Source organism: Petromyzon marinus, assembly GCF_048934315.1.
Source record: "Petromyzon marinus isolate PM22_M1 ecotype Great Lakes invasive population chromosome 70 unlocalized genomic scaffold, UKy_Petmar_22M1.pri1.0 chr70_unloc.1, whole genome shotgun sequence".
Lineage (NCBI taxonomy): Eukaryota > Metazoa > Chordata > Hyperoartia > Petromyzontiformes > Petromyzontidae > Petromyzon > Petromyzon marinus.
This window is the reverse complement of record NW_027422603.1, coordinates 991,903-1,011,388: the sequence shown is the minus strand read 5'-3', so window position 1 is coordinate 1,011,388 and position 19,486 is coordinate 991,903. Positions and strand designations below refer to the sequence as shown.

At 53.4% G+C, this 19,486-nt stretch overlaps 2 protein-coding genes across 2 annotated transcripts; both read left to right on the top strand.

Moving 5' to 3' along the window:
* The first annotated feature begins 1,855 nt into the window (after positions 1-1,855).
* ATP1B1 (ATPase Na+/K+ transporting subunit beta 1) lies at positions 1,856-18,955 on the top strand. The gene is made up of 6 exons (XM_032979124.2): positions 1,856-2,446; positions 11,416-11,544; positions 11,958-12,101; positions 15,837-16,024; positions 17,252-17,332; positions 18,632-18,955. The coding sequence occupies exons 1-6, from the start codon at positions 2,344-2,346 to the stop codon at positions 18,914-18,916; spliced, it is 930 nt and encodes a 309-aa protein (XP_032835015.1). The 5' UTR covers positions 1,856-2,343; the 3' UTR covers positions 18,917-18,955.
* On the top strand, positions 2,514-11,399 carry LOC142908091 (uncharacterized). The gene is made up of 5 exons (XM_076058290.1): positions 2,514-2,522; positions 4,338-8,327; positions 8,999-9,526; positions 9,643-10,100; positions 10,251-11,399. Exons 1-2 carry the CDS (start codon positions 2,514-2,516, stop codon positions 6,312-6,314), a joined length of 1,986 nt encoding a protein of 661 aa, XP_075914405.1. The 3' UTR covers positions 6,315-8,327; positions 8,999-9,526; positions 9,643-10,100; positions 10,251-11,399.
* Positions 18,956-19,486: the final 531 nt, after the last annotated feature.

Here is a 19,486-nt window from a genome sequence, read left to right as displayed (position 1 = left end):
AGGCGGCCGGGCGTGGTGCTGGCCACACACTCCCTCGTGTGCCGTTCCGGCCTTCAAAGGTCGCTGCTGCTATCGAACAGCACTTGCCCCTACAGTCTGTTGAAGGACACTGGGGGATCTTTGTCTTTGTGTGTCAACGTGGGTGTGTCTCATCAGCAGCGCGGCAGCAGTCAGCCTCTGCTTGAAGCCAATGCTGGCAAAATGCCCACCCAGCAGCCACGGTGGCTATGAGATGTTAACTACCTCGCCTGGTATACAGGAGGTCGCGGGTTCTATCTCTCTCTCATCATCATCACGGTGGCTAGGAGATGTTAACTACCTCGCTTGGTCTACAGGAGGTCGCGGGTTCTATCTCTCTCTCATCATCATCACGGTGGCTAGGAGATGTTAACTACCTCGCCTGGTCTACAGAAGGTCGTGGGTTCTATCTCTCTCTCATCATCATCACGGTGGCTAGGAGATGTTAACTACCTCGCCTGGTCTACAGGAGGTCGTGGGTTCTATCTCTCTCTCATCATCATCACGGTGGCTAGGAGATGTTAACTACCTCGCCTGGTCTACAGGAGGTCGTGGGTTCTATCTCTCTCTCATCATCATCACGGTGGCTAGGAGATGTTAACTACCTCGCCTGGTCTACAGAAGGTCGTGGGTTCTATCTCTCTCTCATCATCATCACGGTGGCTAGGAGATGTTAACTACCTCGCCTGGTATACAGGAGGTCGTGGGTTCTATCTCTCTCATCATCACCACCACAGTGGCTAGGAGATGTTAACTACCTCGCCTGGTCTACAGGAGGTCGCGGGTTCTATCTCTCTCTCATCATCATCACCACCACAGTGGCTAGGAGATGTTGACTACCTCGCCTGGTCTACAGGAGTTCGTGGGTTCGATCCCGACCCTCACAACGCCTGCTGCTGTATAATTGGAGTTTGCGTCTCTCTCATCTCCCCGTGGTGCTCACGTGGGATTTTTCTTCGAGTCCTCCGGTTTCCCCCCTCCACATTTATAACGAACGTCACACGCTCAAGACTATTTAGCGCTGCATAGATGTTCACGTGGTTGATGGTGACAAGCCGCGAGCGATTATTTGCGGCCACGTCTCTTCTGAAAAAGACCTGGATCGAAGCTCAGTGTGCCCTGACATCTGGTAAATAGAAGAAAAAAAAAACGTGGTTTAGTTTAGGAGTAAAATAGTTTAAAACTTTAACTTGTGCTCGCAAACAGCACTTGCCACCAGCAGGCCATAAAACAAAGATGTTGTATGGGAGAGAGCTTTGTTTTATATGTTTAACAGAGGGCATTGGAGGGCAGTGGTTTGTGCTGCACCTCAAACCTGATTCCTGCTCACGGCCACCACCACCAGCATTATTATCACCATCGAAAGCCACCATTATCACCACCACCACCACTATCATCACCACCACCATGACCATCACCACCACCATGACCATCATCACCACCATGACCATCATCACCACCATGACCAATAACCGCCATTCACCATGAAGTAACGACGGCGCTTGTGCCAGGCCACCATCACTGAGGTGACCTCCATAAACTCCCACTGCGGGTGTCAGGGGACTCTCAAGGAGACTCTGAAAGGGACGCGGCTCCGCTCCTCCCCCATCCACACCCCACCCATTACATTCCTGCACGCTCCGGGGTGCCGTGAAAGTTGAGAGTGGTAAAAAAAAGGCTCATTTATAAGTGAAATGGTGAATGATTAACTCACCTCTGGCACTCCAAAGGTCGCTTGCTGGCTTTGGAGAGTGGAATTATTTATCGTCGGGTGGGGCGAACGGGAGAGGGGCCGCTCGAGCAGCCAATCACGTCGCCGCACAGGTAGATTTGACTGGGCGAGGCGGCTCAGTCCGTCTCAGTGTCACCTGGGACGACGGAGAGACGCGGGAGAGGGGGACACGCGGAGACACAGCAGCTACAGGGCGGGAGACAGAGGGACACAGAGAGACACAGAGAGACACAGCAGCTACAGGGCGGGAGACAGAGGGACACAGAGAGACACAGAGAGACACAGAGAGACACAGCAGCTACAGGGCGGGAGACAGAGAGACACAGAGAGACACAGCAGCTACAGGGCGGGAGACAAAGGGACACAGAGACACAGAGAGACACAGAGGGACACAGAGAGACACAGAGACACAGAGAGACACAGAGGGACACAGAGAGACACAGAGACACACAGAGACACAGGAGACACAGAGAGACACAGAGACACAGGAGAGACACAGAGAGACACAGAGAGACACAGGAGAGACACAGAGAGACACAGGAGAGACACAGAGAGACACAGAGCGACAAAGAGAGACACAGAGAGGAGTCGCTATGGCTGACAAGGCAGCGGCGGCGGAGGAGAGCGGGGGCTGGAAGGAGTTCATCTGGAACAAGCAGAAGAAGGAGTTCATGGGGAGAACGGGCACCAGCTGGCGTGAGTAGCGGGCACCTGGGACCCAACAGGGGACCCAGGGATGGGGAGGATCTTGCGGACGCGTTGAATGGAACCCGTCCGTAAGTCAATAAAGCCGAGCGGTTCGTAAGTTCGGAAGGCAGCGATGTGAACCCCGCCTGCTTCTTCGATGGCCATGACAATACTCACACACATACACATTTGTATATATATAACACTCACATACATATATATCACACATACACATTTATATATATAACACACACACATACATTTATATATATCACACATACACATTTATATAACACACACATATAATACTCACACACACATATATAACACACACACATATACATGTATATATAACACACAATACTCACACACATATATATATATAAAACAAACATATATAACACACACATTTATATATAACACACACATGTATATATAAAACACACACATATATATAATACTCACACACACATATATAACACACACACATATATAACACACACATATAGATATAACACATATATAACACACATATATAAAACACACATATATAACACACATATATAATACACACATATATAACGCACACATATATAATACTCACACACATATATAACACACACACATATATAACACACATATATAACACACACACACATATATAACACACACACATAACACACACACATATATAACACACACATATATAACACACACACATATATATATAATACTCACACACATATAAATAACACACACACACACATATAAATAACACACACACACACATATATAACACACACACATATATAACACACACATATATAACACACACATATATATAACACACACATATATATAACACACATATATATAACACACATATATATAACACACACACATATAACACACATACACATATATAACACACACACATATATATAACACACATACACATATATAACACACACACACATATATATAACACACATATATATAACACACACATATATAACACACACATATATAACACACACATATATAACACACACATATATATAATACTCACACACACACATATATAACACACACATATAATACTCACACACACACATATATAACACACACATATATATAACACACACATATATATAACACACACATATATATAACACACACACATATATATAACACACACATATATATAACACACACACATATATATAACACACACATATATAACACACACATATATAACACACACACACATATATAACAAGACAATACTTGTACGTTTGCATGTGGCACTGTAAAATAAGAAAAAAAAGGCATACAGTAACTAAAACAAAGTAACAGAGCAGAAACACAAATTGTGTTTGTACTCAGACTGACGTGTTTGTCGTAAGGGGGCAATGAGTCACCACAATTACACACACACTACACACACACACAGACACTACACACACAGACACACACACAGACAGACACACACAGACACACAGACACACACAGACAGACACACAGACAGACACACAGACACACACAGACACACACACTACACACACAGACACACACACTACACACACACAGACACACACACTACACACACACAGACACACACACACTACATACACACACAGACACACAGACTACACACACAAACTACACACAAAGACACACAAAGACACACACAGACACACAAAGGCACACACAGACACACAGACACACACACAGACACACACACAGACACACACAGACAGACACACAAAGACACACACACAGACACACAGACACACACAGACACACACACACTCACACACACACACAGACACACACACAGACACACATACAGACACACACACTCACACACACTCACACACACAGACACACACACCTGTAGGCCGGCACTGGCACCACCAACCACCACCACCACCAACCACCACAACCACCACCACCAACCACCACCACCACCAACCACCACCACCAACCACCAACCACCATCAACCACCACCAACCACCACCAACCACCACCACAACCACCACCACCACCAACCACCACCGACCACCACCACCAACCACCACAACCACCACCACCAACCACCACAACCACCACCAACCACCAACCACCACCAACCACCACCACCAACCACCACAACCACCACCACCAACCACCACCACCAACCACCACAACCACCACCACCAACCACCACCACCAACCACCACAACCACCACCAACCACCACCAACCACCACCAACCACCACAACCACCACCAACCACCATCACAAATACCACCACCAACCACCACCACCAACCACCACCACCACAACCACCACCACCAACCACCACCACCACCAACAATCACCACCACCACCAACCACCACCAACCACCAACACCACCACCACCAACCACCACCAACCACCACCACCAACCACCACCACAACCACCACCACCAACCACCACCAGCACCAACCACCACAACCACCACCACAACCACCACCACCAACCACCACCACCAACCACCACAACCACCACCACAACCACCACCACCAACCACCACCACCAACCACCACCAACCATCACCACCAACCACCACCAACCACCACCACAACCACCACCACAACCACCACCACCACAACCACCACCACAACCACCACCACCAACCACCACCAGCACCAATCACCACAACCACCACCACAACCACCACCACCACCAACCACCACCACCAACCACCACCACCAACCACCACCATCAACCATCACCACCACCACCAACCACCACAACCACCACCACCAACCACCACCACCAACCACCACAACCACCACCAACCACCACAACCACCACCAACCACAACCACCAACCACCACCACCAACCACCACCACCAACCATCACCACCACCAACCACCACAACCACCACCACCAACCACCACCACCAACCACCACAACCACCACCAACCACCACAACCACCACCACCAACCACCACAACCACCACCAACCACCACCAACCACCACAACCACCACCAAACACCACAACCACCACCACCAACCACCACAACCACCACCAACCACCACAACCACCACCAACCACCACCAACCACCACAACCACCACCAACCACCACAACCACCACCAACCACAACCACCACCACCAACCACCACCACCAACCACCACCACCAACCATCACCACCACCAACCACCACAACCACCACCACCAACCACCACCACCACCAACCACCACAACCACCACCAACCACCACAACCACCACCACCAACCACCACCAACCACCACCAACCACCACCAAACACCACAACCACCACCACCAACCACCACAACCACCACCAACCACCACAACCACCACCAACCACCACCAACCACCAACCACCACCAACCACCACCAACCACCACAACCACCACCAACCACCACAACCACCACCAACCACCACCACCAACCATCACAACAACCACCAACCACCACCACCAACCACCACAACCACCACCAACCACCACAACCACCACCAACCACCACCAACCACAACCACCACCAACCACCACAACCACCACCAACCACCACAACCACCACCAACCACCACAACCACCACCAACCACCACAACCACCACCAACCACCACCACCAACCACCACCAACCACCAACCACCAACAACCACCACAACCACCAACACCACAACCACCACCACCAACCACCACAACCACCACCAACCACCACAACCACCACCAACCACCACCACCAACCACCACCAACCACCAACCACCAACAACCACCACAACCACCACCAACCACCACCACCAACCACCACCACCAACCACCACCACAACAACCACCAACCACCACAATATGCGAGGCGTTAGCTGCGTAATATAGATCACATTATTGTAGTAAAACTTGTCGATTACAGTCTCACGCACCGTGTGTAAGATGTTCACTGTGTGTAAGGTGTTCACTGTGTAAGGTGTTCACTGTGTAAGGTGTTCACTGTGTGTAAGGTGTTCACTGTGTGTAAGGTGTTCACGGTGTGTAAGGTGTTCACTGTGTAAGGTGTTCACTGTGTGTAAGGTGTTCACTGTGTAAGGTGTTCACTGTAAGGTGTTCACGGTGTGTAAGGTGTTCACTATAAGGTGTTCACTGTGTAAGGTGTTCACTGTGTAAGGTGTTCACTGTGTAAGGTGTTCACTGTGTAAGGTGTTCACGGTGTGTAAGGTGTTCACGGTGTGTAAGGTGTTCACTGTGTAAGGTGTTCACTGTGTAAGGTGTTCACGGTGTGTAAGGTGTTCACTGTGTAAGGTGTTCACTGTGTAAGGTGTTCACGGTGTGTAAGGTGTTCACTGTGTAAGGTGTTCACTGTAAGGTGTTCACTGTGTAAGGTGTTCACTGTGTGTAAGGTGTTCACTGTGTAAGGTGTTCACTGTAAGGTGTTCACGGTGTGTAAGGTGTTCACTATAAGGTGTTCACTGTGTAAGGTGTTCACTGTGTAAGGTGTTCACGGTGTGTAAGGTGTTCACTATAAGGTGTTCACTGTGTGTAAGGTGTTCACGGTGTGTAAGGTGTTCACGGTGTGTAAGGTGTTCACTGTGTGTAAGGTGTTCACTGTGTAAGGTGTTCACTGTGTAAGGTGTTCACTGTGTAAGGTGTTCACTGTGTGTAAGGTGTTCACTGTGTAGGGTGTTCACTGTAAGGTGTTCACTGTGTAAGGTGTTCACGGTGTGTAAGGTGTTCACTGTAAGGTGTTCACTGTGTAAGGTGTTCACTGTGTGTAAGGTGTTCACTGTGTAAGGTGTTCACTGTGTAAGGTGTTCACTGTGTAAGGTGTTCACTGTGTGTAAGGTGTTCACTGTGTAAGGTGTTCACTGTAAGGTGTTCACGGTGTGTAAGGTGTTCACTATAAGGTGTTCACTGTGTAAGGTGTTCACTGTGTAAGGTGTTCACGGTGTGTAAGGTGTTCACTATAAGGTGTTCACTGTGTGTAAGGTGTTCACGGTGTGTAAGGTGTTCACTGTGTAAGGTGTTCACTATAAGGTGTTCACTGTGTGTAAGGTGTTCACGGTGTGTAAGGTGTTCACTGTGTGTAAGGTGTTCACTGTGTAAGGTGTTCACTGTGTAAGGTGTTCACTGTGTAAGGTGTTCACTGTGTGTAAGGTGTTCACTGTGTAAGGTGTTCACGGTGTAAGGTGTTCACTGTGTAAGGTGTTCACTGTGTAAGGTGTTCACTGTGTAAGGTGTTCACTGTAAGGTGTTCACGGTGTGTAAGGTGTTCACTGTGTAAGGTGTTCACTGTAAGGTGTTCACGGTGTGTAAGGTGTTCACTGTGTAAGGTGTTCACTGTGTAAGGTGTTCACTGTGTAAGGTGTTCACCGTGTGTAAGGTGTTCACTGTGTGTAAGGTGTTCACTGTAAGGTGTTCACTGTAAGGTGTTCACTGTGTGTAAGGTGTTCACGGTGTGTAAGGTGTTCACGGTGTGTAGGGTGTTCACGGTGTGTAAGGTGTTCACTGTGTAAGGTGTTCACTGTGTAAGGTGTTCACGGTGTGTAAGGTGTTCACTGTGTAAGGTGTTCACTGTGTGTAAGGTGTTCACTGTGTAAGGTGTTCACTGTGTAAGGTGTTCACTGTAAGGTGTTCACGGTGTAAGGTGTTCACTGTGTGTAAGGTGTTCACTATAATGTGTTCACGGTGTGTAAGGTGTTCACGGTGTGTAAGGTGTTCACTGTGTAAGGTGTTCACGGTGTGTAAGGTGTTCACTGTGTAAGGTGTTCACTGTAAGGTGTTCACTGTGTAAGGTGTTCACTGTGTGTAAGGTGTTCACTGTGTAAGGTGTTCACTGTGTAAGGTGTTCACTGTGTGTAAGGTGTTCACTGTAAGGTGTTCACTGTGTAAGGTGTTCACTGTGTAAGGTGTTCACTGTGTGTAGGGTGTTCACTGTGTAAGGTGTTCACTATAAGGTGTTCACTGTGTAAGGTGTTCACGGTGTGTAAGATGTTCACGGTGTGTAAGATGTTCACGGTGTGTAAGGTGTTCACTGTGTAAGGTGTTCACTGTAAGGTGTTCACTGTGTGTAAGGTGTTCACTGTGTAAGGTGTTCACTGTGTAAGGTGTTCACTGTGTAAGGTGTTCACTGTGTGTAAGGTTTCACTGTGTAAGGTGTTCACTGTGTAAGGTGTTCACTGTAAGGTGTTCACGGTGTGTAAGGTGTTCACTGTAAGGTGTTCACGGTGTGTAAGGTGGTCACGGTGTGTAAGGTGTTCACTGTGTAAGGTGTTCACTGTAAGGTGTTCACTGTGTAAGGTGTTCACTGTAAGGTGTTCACTGTAAGGTGTTCACTGTGTAAGGTGTTCACTGTGTAAGGTGTTCACTGTAAGGTGTTCACTGTGTAAGGTGTTCACTGTGTAAGGTGGTCACGGTGTGTAAGGTGTTCACTGTGTAAGGTGTTCACTGTAAGGTGTTCACTGTGTAAGGTGTTCACGGTGTAAGGTGTTCACTGTGTAAGGTGTTCACTGTAAGGTGTTCACGGTGTGTAAGGTGTTCACGGTGTAAGGTGTTCACTGTAAGGTGTTCACGGTGTGTAAGGTGTTCACTGTGTAAGGTGTTCACTGTAAGGTGTTCACGGTGTGTAAGGTGTTCACTGTGTAAGGTGTTCACGGTGTGTAAGGTGTTCACTATAAGGTGTTCACTGTGTAAGGTGTTCACGGTGTGTAAGGTGTTCACTGTGTAAGGTGTTCACTGTAAGGTGTTCACTGTGTAAGGTGTTCACGGTGTGTAAGGTGTTCACTATAAGGTGTTCATTGTGTAAGGTGTTCACTGTAAGGTGTTCACTGTAAGGTGTTCACGGTGTGTAAGGTGTTCACTATAAGGTGTTCATTGTGTAAGGTGTTCACTGTAAGGTGTTCACTGTAAGGTGTTCACGGTGTGTAAGGTGTTCACTGTAAGGTGTTCACTGTGTAAGGTGTTCACGGTGTGTAAGGTGTTCACCGTGTGTAAGGTGTTCACTGTGTAAGGTGTTCACTGTGTAAGGTGTTCACGGTGTGTAAGGTGTTCACTGTGTAAGGTGTTCACTGTGTGTAAGGTGTTCACTGTAAGGTGTTCACTGTAAGGTGTTCACTGCAAGGTGTTCACTGTGTGTAAGGTGTTCACGGTGTGTAAGGTGTTCACTGTGTGTAAGGTGTTCACTGTGTGTAAGGTGTTCACTGTGTAAGGTGTTCACTGTGTAAGGTGTTCACGGTGTGTAAGGTGTTCACTGTGTAAGGTGTTCACTGTGTGTAAGGTGTTCACTGTGTAAGGTGTTCACTGTGTAAGGTGTTCACTGTAAGGTGTTCACGGTGTGTAAGGTGTTCACTGTGTAAGGTGTTCACTGTGTAAGGTGTTCACGGTGTGTAAGGTGTTCACTGTGTAAGGTGTTCACTGTGTAAGGTGTTCACTGTAAGGTGTTCACTGTGTAAGGTGTTCACGGTGTGTAAGGTGTTCACCGTGTGTAATGTGTTCACTGTGTAAGGTGTTCACTGTGTAAGGTGTTCACGGTGTGTAAGGTGTTCACCGTGTGTAAGGTGTTCACTGTGTAAGGTGTTCACTGTGTAAGGTGTTCACTGTAAGGTGTTCACTGTGTAAGGTGTTCACTGTGTGTAAGGTGTTCACTGTAAGGTGTTCACTGTGTAAGGTGTTCACTGTGTGTAAGGTGTTCACTGTAAGGTGTTCACTGTGTGTAAGGTGTTCACTGTGTAAGGTGTTCACGGTGTGTAGGGTGTTCACTGTAAGGTGTTCACTGTGTAAGGTGTTCACTGTGTGTAAGGTGTTCACTGTGTGTAAGGTGTTCACGGTGTGTAAGGTGTTCACTGTGTAAGGTGTTCACTGTGTAAGGTGTTCACTGTAAGGTGTTCACTGTGTAAGGTGTTCACTGTGTAAGGTGTTCACTGTGTAGGGTGTTCACGGTGTGTAAGGTGTTCACTGTGTGTAAGGTGTTCACTGTGTAAGGTGTTCACTGTGTAAGGTGGTCACTGTGTAAGGTGTTCACTGTGTAAGGTGTTCACTGTAAGGTGTTCACTGTGTAAGGTGTTCACTGTGTGTAAGGTGTTCACTGTAAGGTGTTCACTGTGTAAGGTGGTCACTGTGTGTAAGGTGTTCACTGTGTAAGGTGTTCACTGTAAGGTGTTCACTGTGTAAGGTGTTCACTGTGTAAGGTGGTCACTGTGTAAGGTGTTCACTGTGTAAGGTGTTCACTGTAAGGTGTTCACTGTGTAAGGTGTTCACTGTGTAAGGTGGTCACTGTGTAAGGTGTTCACTGTGTAAGGTGTTCACTGTGTAAGGTGGTCACTGGTAGACACGGTGGGAGACACGGGGAGACACGGGGGGACAGGGAGACACGGGGAGAGACACACGGTGGGGGACACTGAGAGACACGGTGGGGGACATGAGGAGCTTTATAGCTCATCGGATTCCTCCTGCAGTATAAAGAGAGATTGTCTCCCCCGTGTCCCCCCGTGTCCCCCCGTGTCTCCCCGTGTCCCCCTCCCCGTGTCTCCCCGTGTCTCCCCCGTGTCTCCCCCGTGTCTCCCCGTGTCTCCCCCTTGTCCCCCCGTGTCTCCCCCGTGTCCCCCCCGTGTCTCCCCGTTTCTCCCCCGTGTCTCCCCCGTGTCCCCCCCGTGTCTCCCCGTTTCTCCCCCGTGTCTCCCCCGTGTCTCCCCGTGTCTCCCCCGTGTCCCCCCCGTGTCTCCCCGTTTCTCCCCCGTGTCTCCCCCGTGTCCCCCCGTGTCTCCCCCGTTTCTCCCCCGTGTCTCCCCCGTGTCTCCCCGTTTCTCCCCCGTGTCTCCCCGTGTCCCCCTCCCCGTGTCTCCCCGTGTCTCCCTCCCCGTGTCTCCCCGTGTCTCCCCCGTGTCTCCCCGTGTCTCCCCCGTGTCTCCCCCGTGTCCCCCTTGTCCCCCCGTGTCTCCCTCCCCGTGTGTCCCCGTGTCCCCCCCCTCCCGGTGTGTCCCCAGTGAAGATCGGAGGCTTCTATCTCGTGTTCTACGGCTGCCTGTCGGCTCTCTTCGTGGCCACGATCCACGTGATGCTGCTCACCCTGGACGAGTTCAAGCCCAAGTGGCAGGACCGCGTGAGCCCTCCCGGTGAGCCACGGGGGGGATACAGGGGGACAGACACTCCGTGTCTCTGTGTCTGTGTGTCTCTGTGTCTCTGTGTGTCTCCGTGTCTGTGTGTCTCTGTGTGTCTGTGTCTCTGTGTGTCTGTGTGTCTCCGTGTCTGTGTCTCCGTGTCTCTGTGTGTCTGTGTCTCTGTGTGTCTGTGTGTCTCCGTGTCTGTGTCTCCGTGTCTCCGTGTCTCTGTGTGTCTGTGTCTCCGTGTCTCTGTGTGTCTGTGTCTCTGTGTGTCTGTGTGTCTGTGTCTGTGTCTCTGTGTCTCTGTCCCCGTGTCCCGTGTCTCTGTGTCTCCGTGTCTTTGTGTCTCTGTGTCTCTGTGTCTCCGTGTCTCTGTCCCCGTGTCTCCTTGTCTCTGACCCCCGCCCGTGCCCCCCCCCCCCCAGGTCTGTCGATGCGTCCTCGTGCCCACAAGATGGAGATCGCCTTCTCCATGGACAGCAGCAACTCGTTCTCAGCCCACGTGGACAGCATGAACCACCTGCTGCAGTCCTACGTCGACGAGAAGCAGCAGAAGCTCAAAGACTGTGGTGAGGAGCTCCTCACCACCACCACCACCACCATCACCTACTCACCACCACCACCTACTCACCACCACCACCTACTCACCACCACCACCACCACCTACTCACCACCACCACCACCACCTACTCACCACCACCACGTATTCACCACCACCACCACCACCACCACGACCACCTACTCACCACCACCACCTACTCACCACCACCACCTACTCACCACCACCACCACCTACTCACCACCACCACCTACTCACCACCACCACCACCACCTACTCACCACCACCACCTACTCACCACAACACAACAACAACAACAACCGCCATTCGCCACTAAGTGGCGGTGACGTCACCACGACGCTTGTGCCAGGCTATGTGCACCCTGAGGCCACGTGAAGTGTCGAACGCCCGCTGGCAGGAGGTCACGGGGCAGACCCAGGTGCCACGGGTCGACTGACTGAGATGACTGGCTGATGCACCACCTGTGCCCCCTACTGTGCCAACCTGCTGTGCTTTAGCCACCCGGCGCTCCGCTCGCTGTTGTGAGCGTCGCTCCTCCGCCCTCCGTTGTTGTTGGAGGGCGACTGCCTCCAACTGCCCAGTAGCATCCTTCACGAGCCTCCTCCACAGAGGCCGATCTTGACACCGCTGGTACCAGTCATCGGCAAGTCCACTCAGCTCCACGTCCTCCTGTACCACGTCACTCCATCTCTTCTCTAGCCCGTGCCGCGCCCGCTTAGCCCCCTCAATCCGGCCAAACAAAAGCTGTTTCGGCATGCGGTGGCTGGGCATGCGGGCTACATGACCCAGCCATCGCAGCCTTGCCTGCCGGAGGAGCTCACCGATGGGACCCTGCCCAGATCTTTCAAGGATTTGTGAGCTCCTCACACAATCCAGTCTGGTTAAACCCAGGATGGATCGTAGGCAGGCCAGCCTAAATGTTTCTAACCGGCGAAGATGTTCCATTAGGGGGGTCCACGTTTCGCAAGCGTAGAGAAGGGAGGGAATGACCGTGGCCGAGAAGACCTGAATCTTAGTGCGGAGCGACAGACCAGGTAGCTTCCACACAGCGTTACGCAACCGATGAAAAGATATTGCCGCTCGACTGATTCGGAGTGAGACCTCTGCTGTTAAACTGGAGCCAGTCATAAGCACACTGCCCAGGTATGGGAAACTCTCCACTCTCTCCACAACTGCCCCATCACCGATTGGGAGTTGTGGGGGTGGAGTGTCCGATGGTAACCACTTACCTCCGGGGATGCGTGCATGCGTGCACTACTCACCACCACCACCTACTCACCACCACCACCACCTACTCACCACCACCACCACCTACTCACCACCACCACCACCTACTCACCACCACCACCACCTACTCACCACCACCACCACCTACTCACCACCACCACCTACTCACCACCACCACCTACTCACCACCACCACCTACTCACCACCACCACCTACTCACCACCACCACCTACTCACCACCACCACCACCTACTCACCACCACCACCACCACCTACTCACCACCACCACCTACTCACCACCACCACCACCACCTACTCACCACCACCACCACCTACTCACCACCACCACCTACTCACCACCACCACCTACTCACCACCACCTACTCACCACCACCACCTACTCACCACCACCACCTACTCACCACCACCACCACCTACTCACCACCACCACCACCTACTCACCACCACCAACTACTCACCACCACCACCTACTCACCACCACCACCACCACCACCTACTCACCACCACCACCTACTCACCACCACCACCACCACCTACTCACCACCACCACCACCTACTCACCACCACCACCACCACCTACTCACCACCACCACTACCACCTACTCACCACCACCACCACCTACTCACCACCACCTACTCACCACCACCACCTACTCACCACCACCACCTACTCACCACCACCACCACCTACTCACCACCACCTACTCACCACCACCACCAACACCTACTCACCACCACCACCACCTCACCACCACCACCACCTACTCACCACCACCACCTACTCACCACCACCACCTACTCACCACCACCACCTACTCACCACCACCACCACCTACTCACCACCACCTACTCACCACCACCACCTACTCACCACCACCACCTACTCACCACCACCACCACCACCTACTCACCACCACCACCACCTACTCACCACCACCACCACCACCTACTCACCACCACCACCTACTCACCACCACCACCACCTACTCACCACCTACTCACCACCACCTACTCACCACCACCACCACCACCTACTCACCATCTCAAGTTGTTATCGCCGTTAATATCCTCTTCACGTGGTTGCTGTGGTGGTGATTGTGGTTGTTGTCGTGATTGTGGTTGTGGTGACTGTTATAGTGGTGATTGTGGTTGGTGGTGATTGCGGTGGTGATTGTGGTGATTGCGGTGGTGATTGTGGTTGTGGTGGTGATTGCGGTGGTGATTGTGGTGGTGATTGCGGTAGTGACTGTAGTGATTGTAGTGATTGTGGTAGTGATTGTGGTGGTGATTGTGGTGGTGATTGTAGTGATTGAGGTGGTGATTGTGGTGATTGTGGTGATTGTGGTGGTGATTGTGGTGGTGATTGTGGTGGTTATTGTAGTGATTGTGGTGGTGATTGTAGTGATTGTGGTGGTGATTGTGGTGGTGATTGTAGTGATTGTGGTGGTGATTGTGGTGGTGATTGTGGTGGTGATTGTGGTAGTGATTGTAATGATTGTGGTGGTGAATGTGGTAGTGATTGTGGTGGTGATTGTAGTGATTGTGGTGGTGATTGTGGTGGTGATTGTGGTAGTGATTGTAGTGATTGTGGTGGTGATTGTGGTGATTGTGGTGGTGATTGTGGTAGTGATTGTAGTGATTGTGGTGGTGATTGTGGTGATTGTGGTGATTGTGGTGGTGATTGTGGTGGTGATTGTAGTGATTGTGGTGGTGATTGTGGTGGTGATTGTAGTGGTGATTGTGGCGGTGATTGTGGTGGTGATTGTAGTGATTGTGGTGGTGATAGTGGTGGTGATTGTGGTGATTGTGGTGGTGATTGTAGTGATTGTGGTGGTGATTGTAGTGATTGTGGTGGTGATTGTGGTGGTGATTGTGGTGATTGTAGTGATTGTGGTGGTGATTGTGGTGATTGTGGTGGTGATTGTGGTGGTGATTGTAGTGATTGTGGTGGTGATTGTAGTGATTGTGGTGGTGATTGTAGTGATTGTGGTGGTGATTGTGGTGATTGTGGTGGTGATTGTGGTGACTGTAGTGATTGTGATGGTGATTGTACTGATTGTGGTGGTGATTGTGGTGGTGATTGTGGTGGTGATTGTGATGGTGATTGTGGTGATTGTGGTGGTGATTGTAGTGATTGTTGTGGTGACTGTGGTGGTGATTGTGGTGGTGATTGTAGTGATTGTAGTGATTGTGGTGATTGTGGTGGTGATTGTGGTGGTGATTGTAGTGATTGTGGTGATTGTGGTGGTGATTGTGGTGGTGATTGTGGTGGTGATTGTAGTGATTGTTGTGGTGACTGTGGTGGTGATTGTGGTGGTGATTGTAGTGATTGTAGTGATTGTGGTGATTGTAGTGGTGATTGTGGTGACTGTGGTGGTGACTGTGGTGGTGATTGTAGTGATTGTGGTGGTGATTGTGGTGGTGATTGTAGTGATTGTGGTGACTGTGGTGGTGACTGTGGTGGTTGTTGCTGCAGGCGAGTTCCCGCTGGGCCCACGTGACCAGGGCGCCGTGAACGCCGGCCGTGGGCCCCGCTCCTCCTGCCGCTTTCAGCGCCAGTGGCTGGGGCCGTGCTCCGGCCTGGAGGACCCCAGCTACGGCTTCGCCAGCGGGGAGCCCTGCATCATCATTAAGATGAACCGTGTCATCGGATTCGTGCCCGAGGTCGCTGGGGTCACTAGCTGGGGTCACTCGCGGGGTCACTAGCTGGGTCACTCGCTGGGTCACTCGCTGGGGTCACTCGCTGGGTCACTAGCTGGGGTCACTCGCTGGGGTCACTAGCTGGGTCACTCGCTGGGTCACTCGCTGGGGTCACTAGCGGGGTCACTCGCTGGGGTCACTCGCGGGGTCACTCGCTGGGGTCACTCGCGGGGTCACTCGCGGGGTCACTAGCTGGGGTCACTCGCTGGGTCACTCACGGGGTCACTAGCTGGGGTCACTCGCTGGGGTCACTCGCTGGGTCACTCGCTGGGTCACTCACTGGGTCACTAGCGGGGTCACTCACTGGGTCACTCGCTGGGGTCACTAGCTGGGGTCACTCGCTGGGTCACTCGCGGGGTCACTCGCTGGGGTCACTAGCGGGGTCACTCGCTGGGTCACTCGCTGGGGTCACTAGCGGGGTCACTCGCTGGGGTCACTCGCGGGGTCACTCGCTGGGGTCACTCGCGGGGTCACTCGCGGGGTCACTAGCTGGGGTCACTCGCTGGGTCACTCACGGGGTCACTAGCTGGGGTCACTCGCTGGGGTCACTCGCTGGGTCACTCGCTGGGTCACTCGCTGGGGTCACTAGCGGGGTCCCTCACTGAGTCACTAGCGGGGTCACTCGCTGGGGTCACTCGCTGGGTCACTAGCGGGGTCACTCGCTGGGGTCACTCGCTGGGGTCACTAGCGGGGTCACTCATGGGGTCACTCGCTGGGTCACTAGCGGGGTCACTCGCTGGGGTCACTAGCGGGGTCACTCGCTGGGGTCACTCGCTGGGGTCACTCGCTGGGGTCACTAGCGGGGTCACTCGCTGGGGTCACTCGCTGGGGTCACTCGCTGGGGTCACTTGTGAGATCACTCGCGGGGTCACTGGCGAGGTTACTCGCTGGGCCACTGGGTCACTCACGGGGTCACTGGCTGGGGTCACTAGCGGGGTCACTCACTGGGGTCACTCGCTGGGTCACTCGCGGGGTCACTCGCGGGGGTCACTTGTGAGATCACTCGCGGGGTCACTGGCGAGGTTACTCGCTGGGTCACTGGGTCACTCACGGGGTCACTGGGTCACTCACGGGGTCACTGGGTCACTCACTGGGTCACTCGCGGGGTCACTGGTGAGGTTACTCGCTGGGTCACTGGGTCACTCACGGGGTCACTGTCTAACCCCGTGTCTGTGCCCCGCATGTCCCCAGGTGGCCCCCAACGCGAGTCTCCCCAATGAAGTTCTGCGTCACTACAACCCCAACATCATCCCCGTTACCTGTGCAGCAAAGGTCAGCCAGGAGGGGGGTCACCAGTGACGTGCGGCCAGGGGCGGCAGGGGAGGCAGAGCCTCACCTGTCAGACGCCAATAAAAATAGCTGTCACCAAAAATAAATATTATTAAATCAACGTTCAGATTTTTCCACTGACGTGTTACATTTCTCCACGATTCCAATCACAGAGAAATTTATCAAAATCGGCAAATTTGCGGCGCTCCGCTGCAAATAGCGGAAGGGACGAGGGGGGTGAGGCAGCGAGAGGCTCAGCCTCCCCTCTGATTGCGCAACCCCTCAGAAACTGGATGGAGCTCGGGCAATAAGAGCGTGCCTGTTACTGTCTCTCTGTGTCACCAACGTGATGTTTGTAGACCCCTTCATTACATCTCCTTGCCTTCCATACTCCAGGTAACTTATTTGACGTTTGAGTATAAAGATATTTAGGCTCGCTGGTCTCGTCATGAAACTGCAGTGAAAAAGCACCAGGGGAGGCAGCTATCACATCTGCCTCACGGAGGGGGGCGTGTCAGACACGCCCCCCTCCGTGAGGCCACGCCCCCCCTCAGTGAGGCCACGCCCCCCCCTCAGTGTGTGAATCTGGCTCTGACACCAGCCAGTGCCTCCCCAGCCATTGACCTCACCGCACGTCACTGGGGGTCAGTCACAGGGGTCACAGTCACAGGGGTCACAGTCACAGGGGTCACAGTCACAGGGGTCACAGTCACGGGGGTCACAGTCACGGGGGTCACGGCCACCACAGTCACGGAGGTCACAGTCACAGGGGTCACAGTCACGGGGGTCAGGGTCACGGTGTGGCTACTGCTGCGTAAACCATTGCCAGTAGGTGACTGGGGCCTACAACCGTGATGTTTGCACGGTCACACACACACCCACGTGACCCCACCCACCCACCCACGCGACCACACACCCACCCACGCGACCCCACCCACCCATGCGACCCCACCCACCCACGCGACCCCACCCACCCACCAAGGCGATCCCACCCACCCACTCACCCACCCACCCACCAACGTGATCCCACCCACCCACCCACCAACGCGATCCCACCCATCCACTCACCCACCCACCAACGCGACCCCACCCCCCACTCACCCACCCACCCACGTGACCCCACCCACCCACCCACGCGACCACACCCACCCACTCACCCACCCACCCACTCACCAACGCGACCCCACCCCCACCTCCTGCCCACCCCTTGCATCAACCACCACCTCCATCCACTCCCCCCCAACCCCCATGTCCACCACCACCACCACCTCCCCTCTCCCTCCCCGGCCTCCCCCGCCCCAGAGGGAGGAGGACCGCGGCAGCCTGGGCGGCTTCTCGTACCACGGCATGGGCGGCCACGCGGGCTTCCCGCTGCACTACTTCCCGTACTACGGCGTGCGCCTGCAGGAGGATTACGTCGCGCCGCTGCTGGCCGTGCGGGTGCTGAACGCGTCGCGCGGCGCCGAGCTGCGTCTGGAGTGCCGCGTGCACGCCGCCAACGCGGCCACGAGCGAGCGCGACCGCTTCCTGGGCCGCGTCGAGTTCAAGCTCAACGTGAGGGCGCCCGGCGAGACCGCCGGGGACTAGGGGGGGGGAGAGGCCGGCGGGGTCGGGGCCCCACGGTCGACCGTGGAGACGGGCGGGGGTCGTCGCCGTGGAGACGGGCGGGGGTCGTCGCCGTGGAGACGGCCGGGGGTCGTCGCCGTGGAGACGGGCGGGGTCGTCGCCGTGGAGACCGACGGGGTCGCCCCACGGTCACCGTGGAGACCGCGGGTGACTAGGTACCCACCGTCCCTACCGTCACCATGGAGACCGCGGGTGACTAGGTACCCACCGTCACTAACGTCACCATGGAGACCGACGGGGTCGCCCACGGTCACCGTGGAGACCACCGGGGTCGTCGCCGTGGAGACGGCCGGGGTCGTCACCGTGGAGACTGCCGGGGTCGTCACCGTGGAGACGGACGGGGTCGCCCACGGTCACCGTGGGGGTCGCAGGTGACTAGGTACCCACCGTCACTACCGTCACCATGGAGACCGCCGGTGACTAGGTACCCACCGTCCCTACCGTCACCATGGAGACCGCCGGTGACTAGGTACCCACCGTCCCTACCGTCACCATGGAAACTGCGGGTGACTAGGTACCCACCGTCACTAC

Excerpts from the sequence above, each read along its gene's own strand:
- ATP1B1 (XM_032979124.2), top strand. The coding sequence starts at position 2,344 with ATGGCTGACAAGGCAGCGGCGGCGGAGGAGAGCGGGGGCTGGAAGGAG. Across the intron at positions 12,102-15,836 it reads GCAGAAGCTCAAAGACTGTG|GCGAGTTCCCGCTGGGCCCA; the intron begins GTGAGGAGCTCC and ends TTGTTGCTGCAG. Across the intron at positions 17,333-18,631 it reads CCGTTACCTGTGCAGCAAAG|AGGGAGGAGGACCGCGGCAG; the intron begins GTCAGCCAGGAG and ends CCCCCGCCCCAG.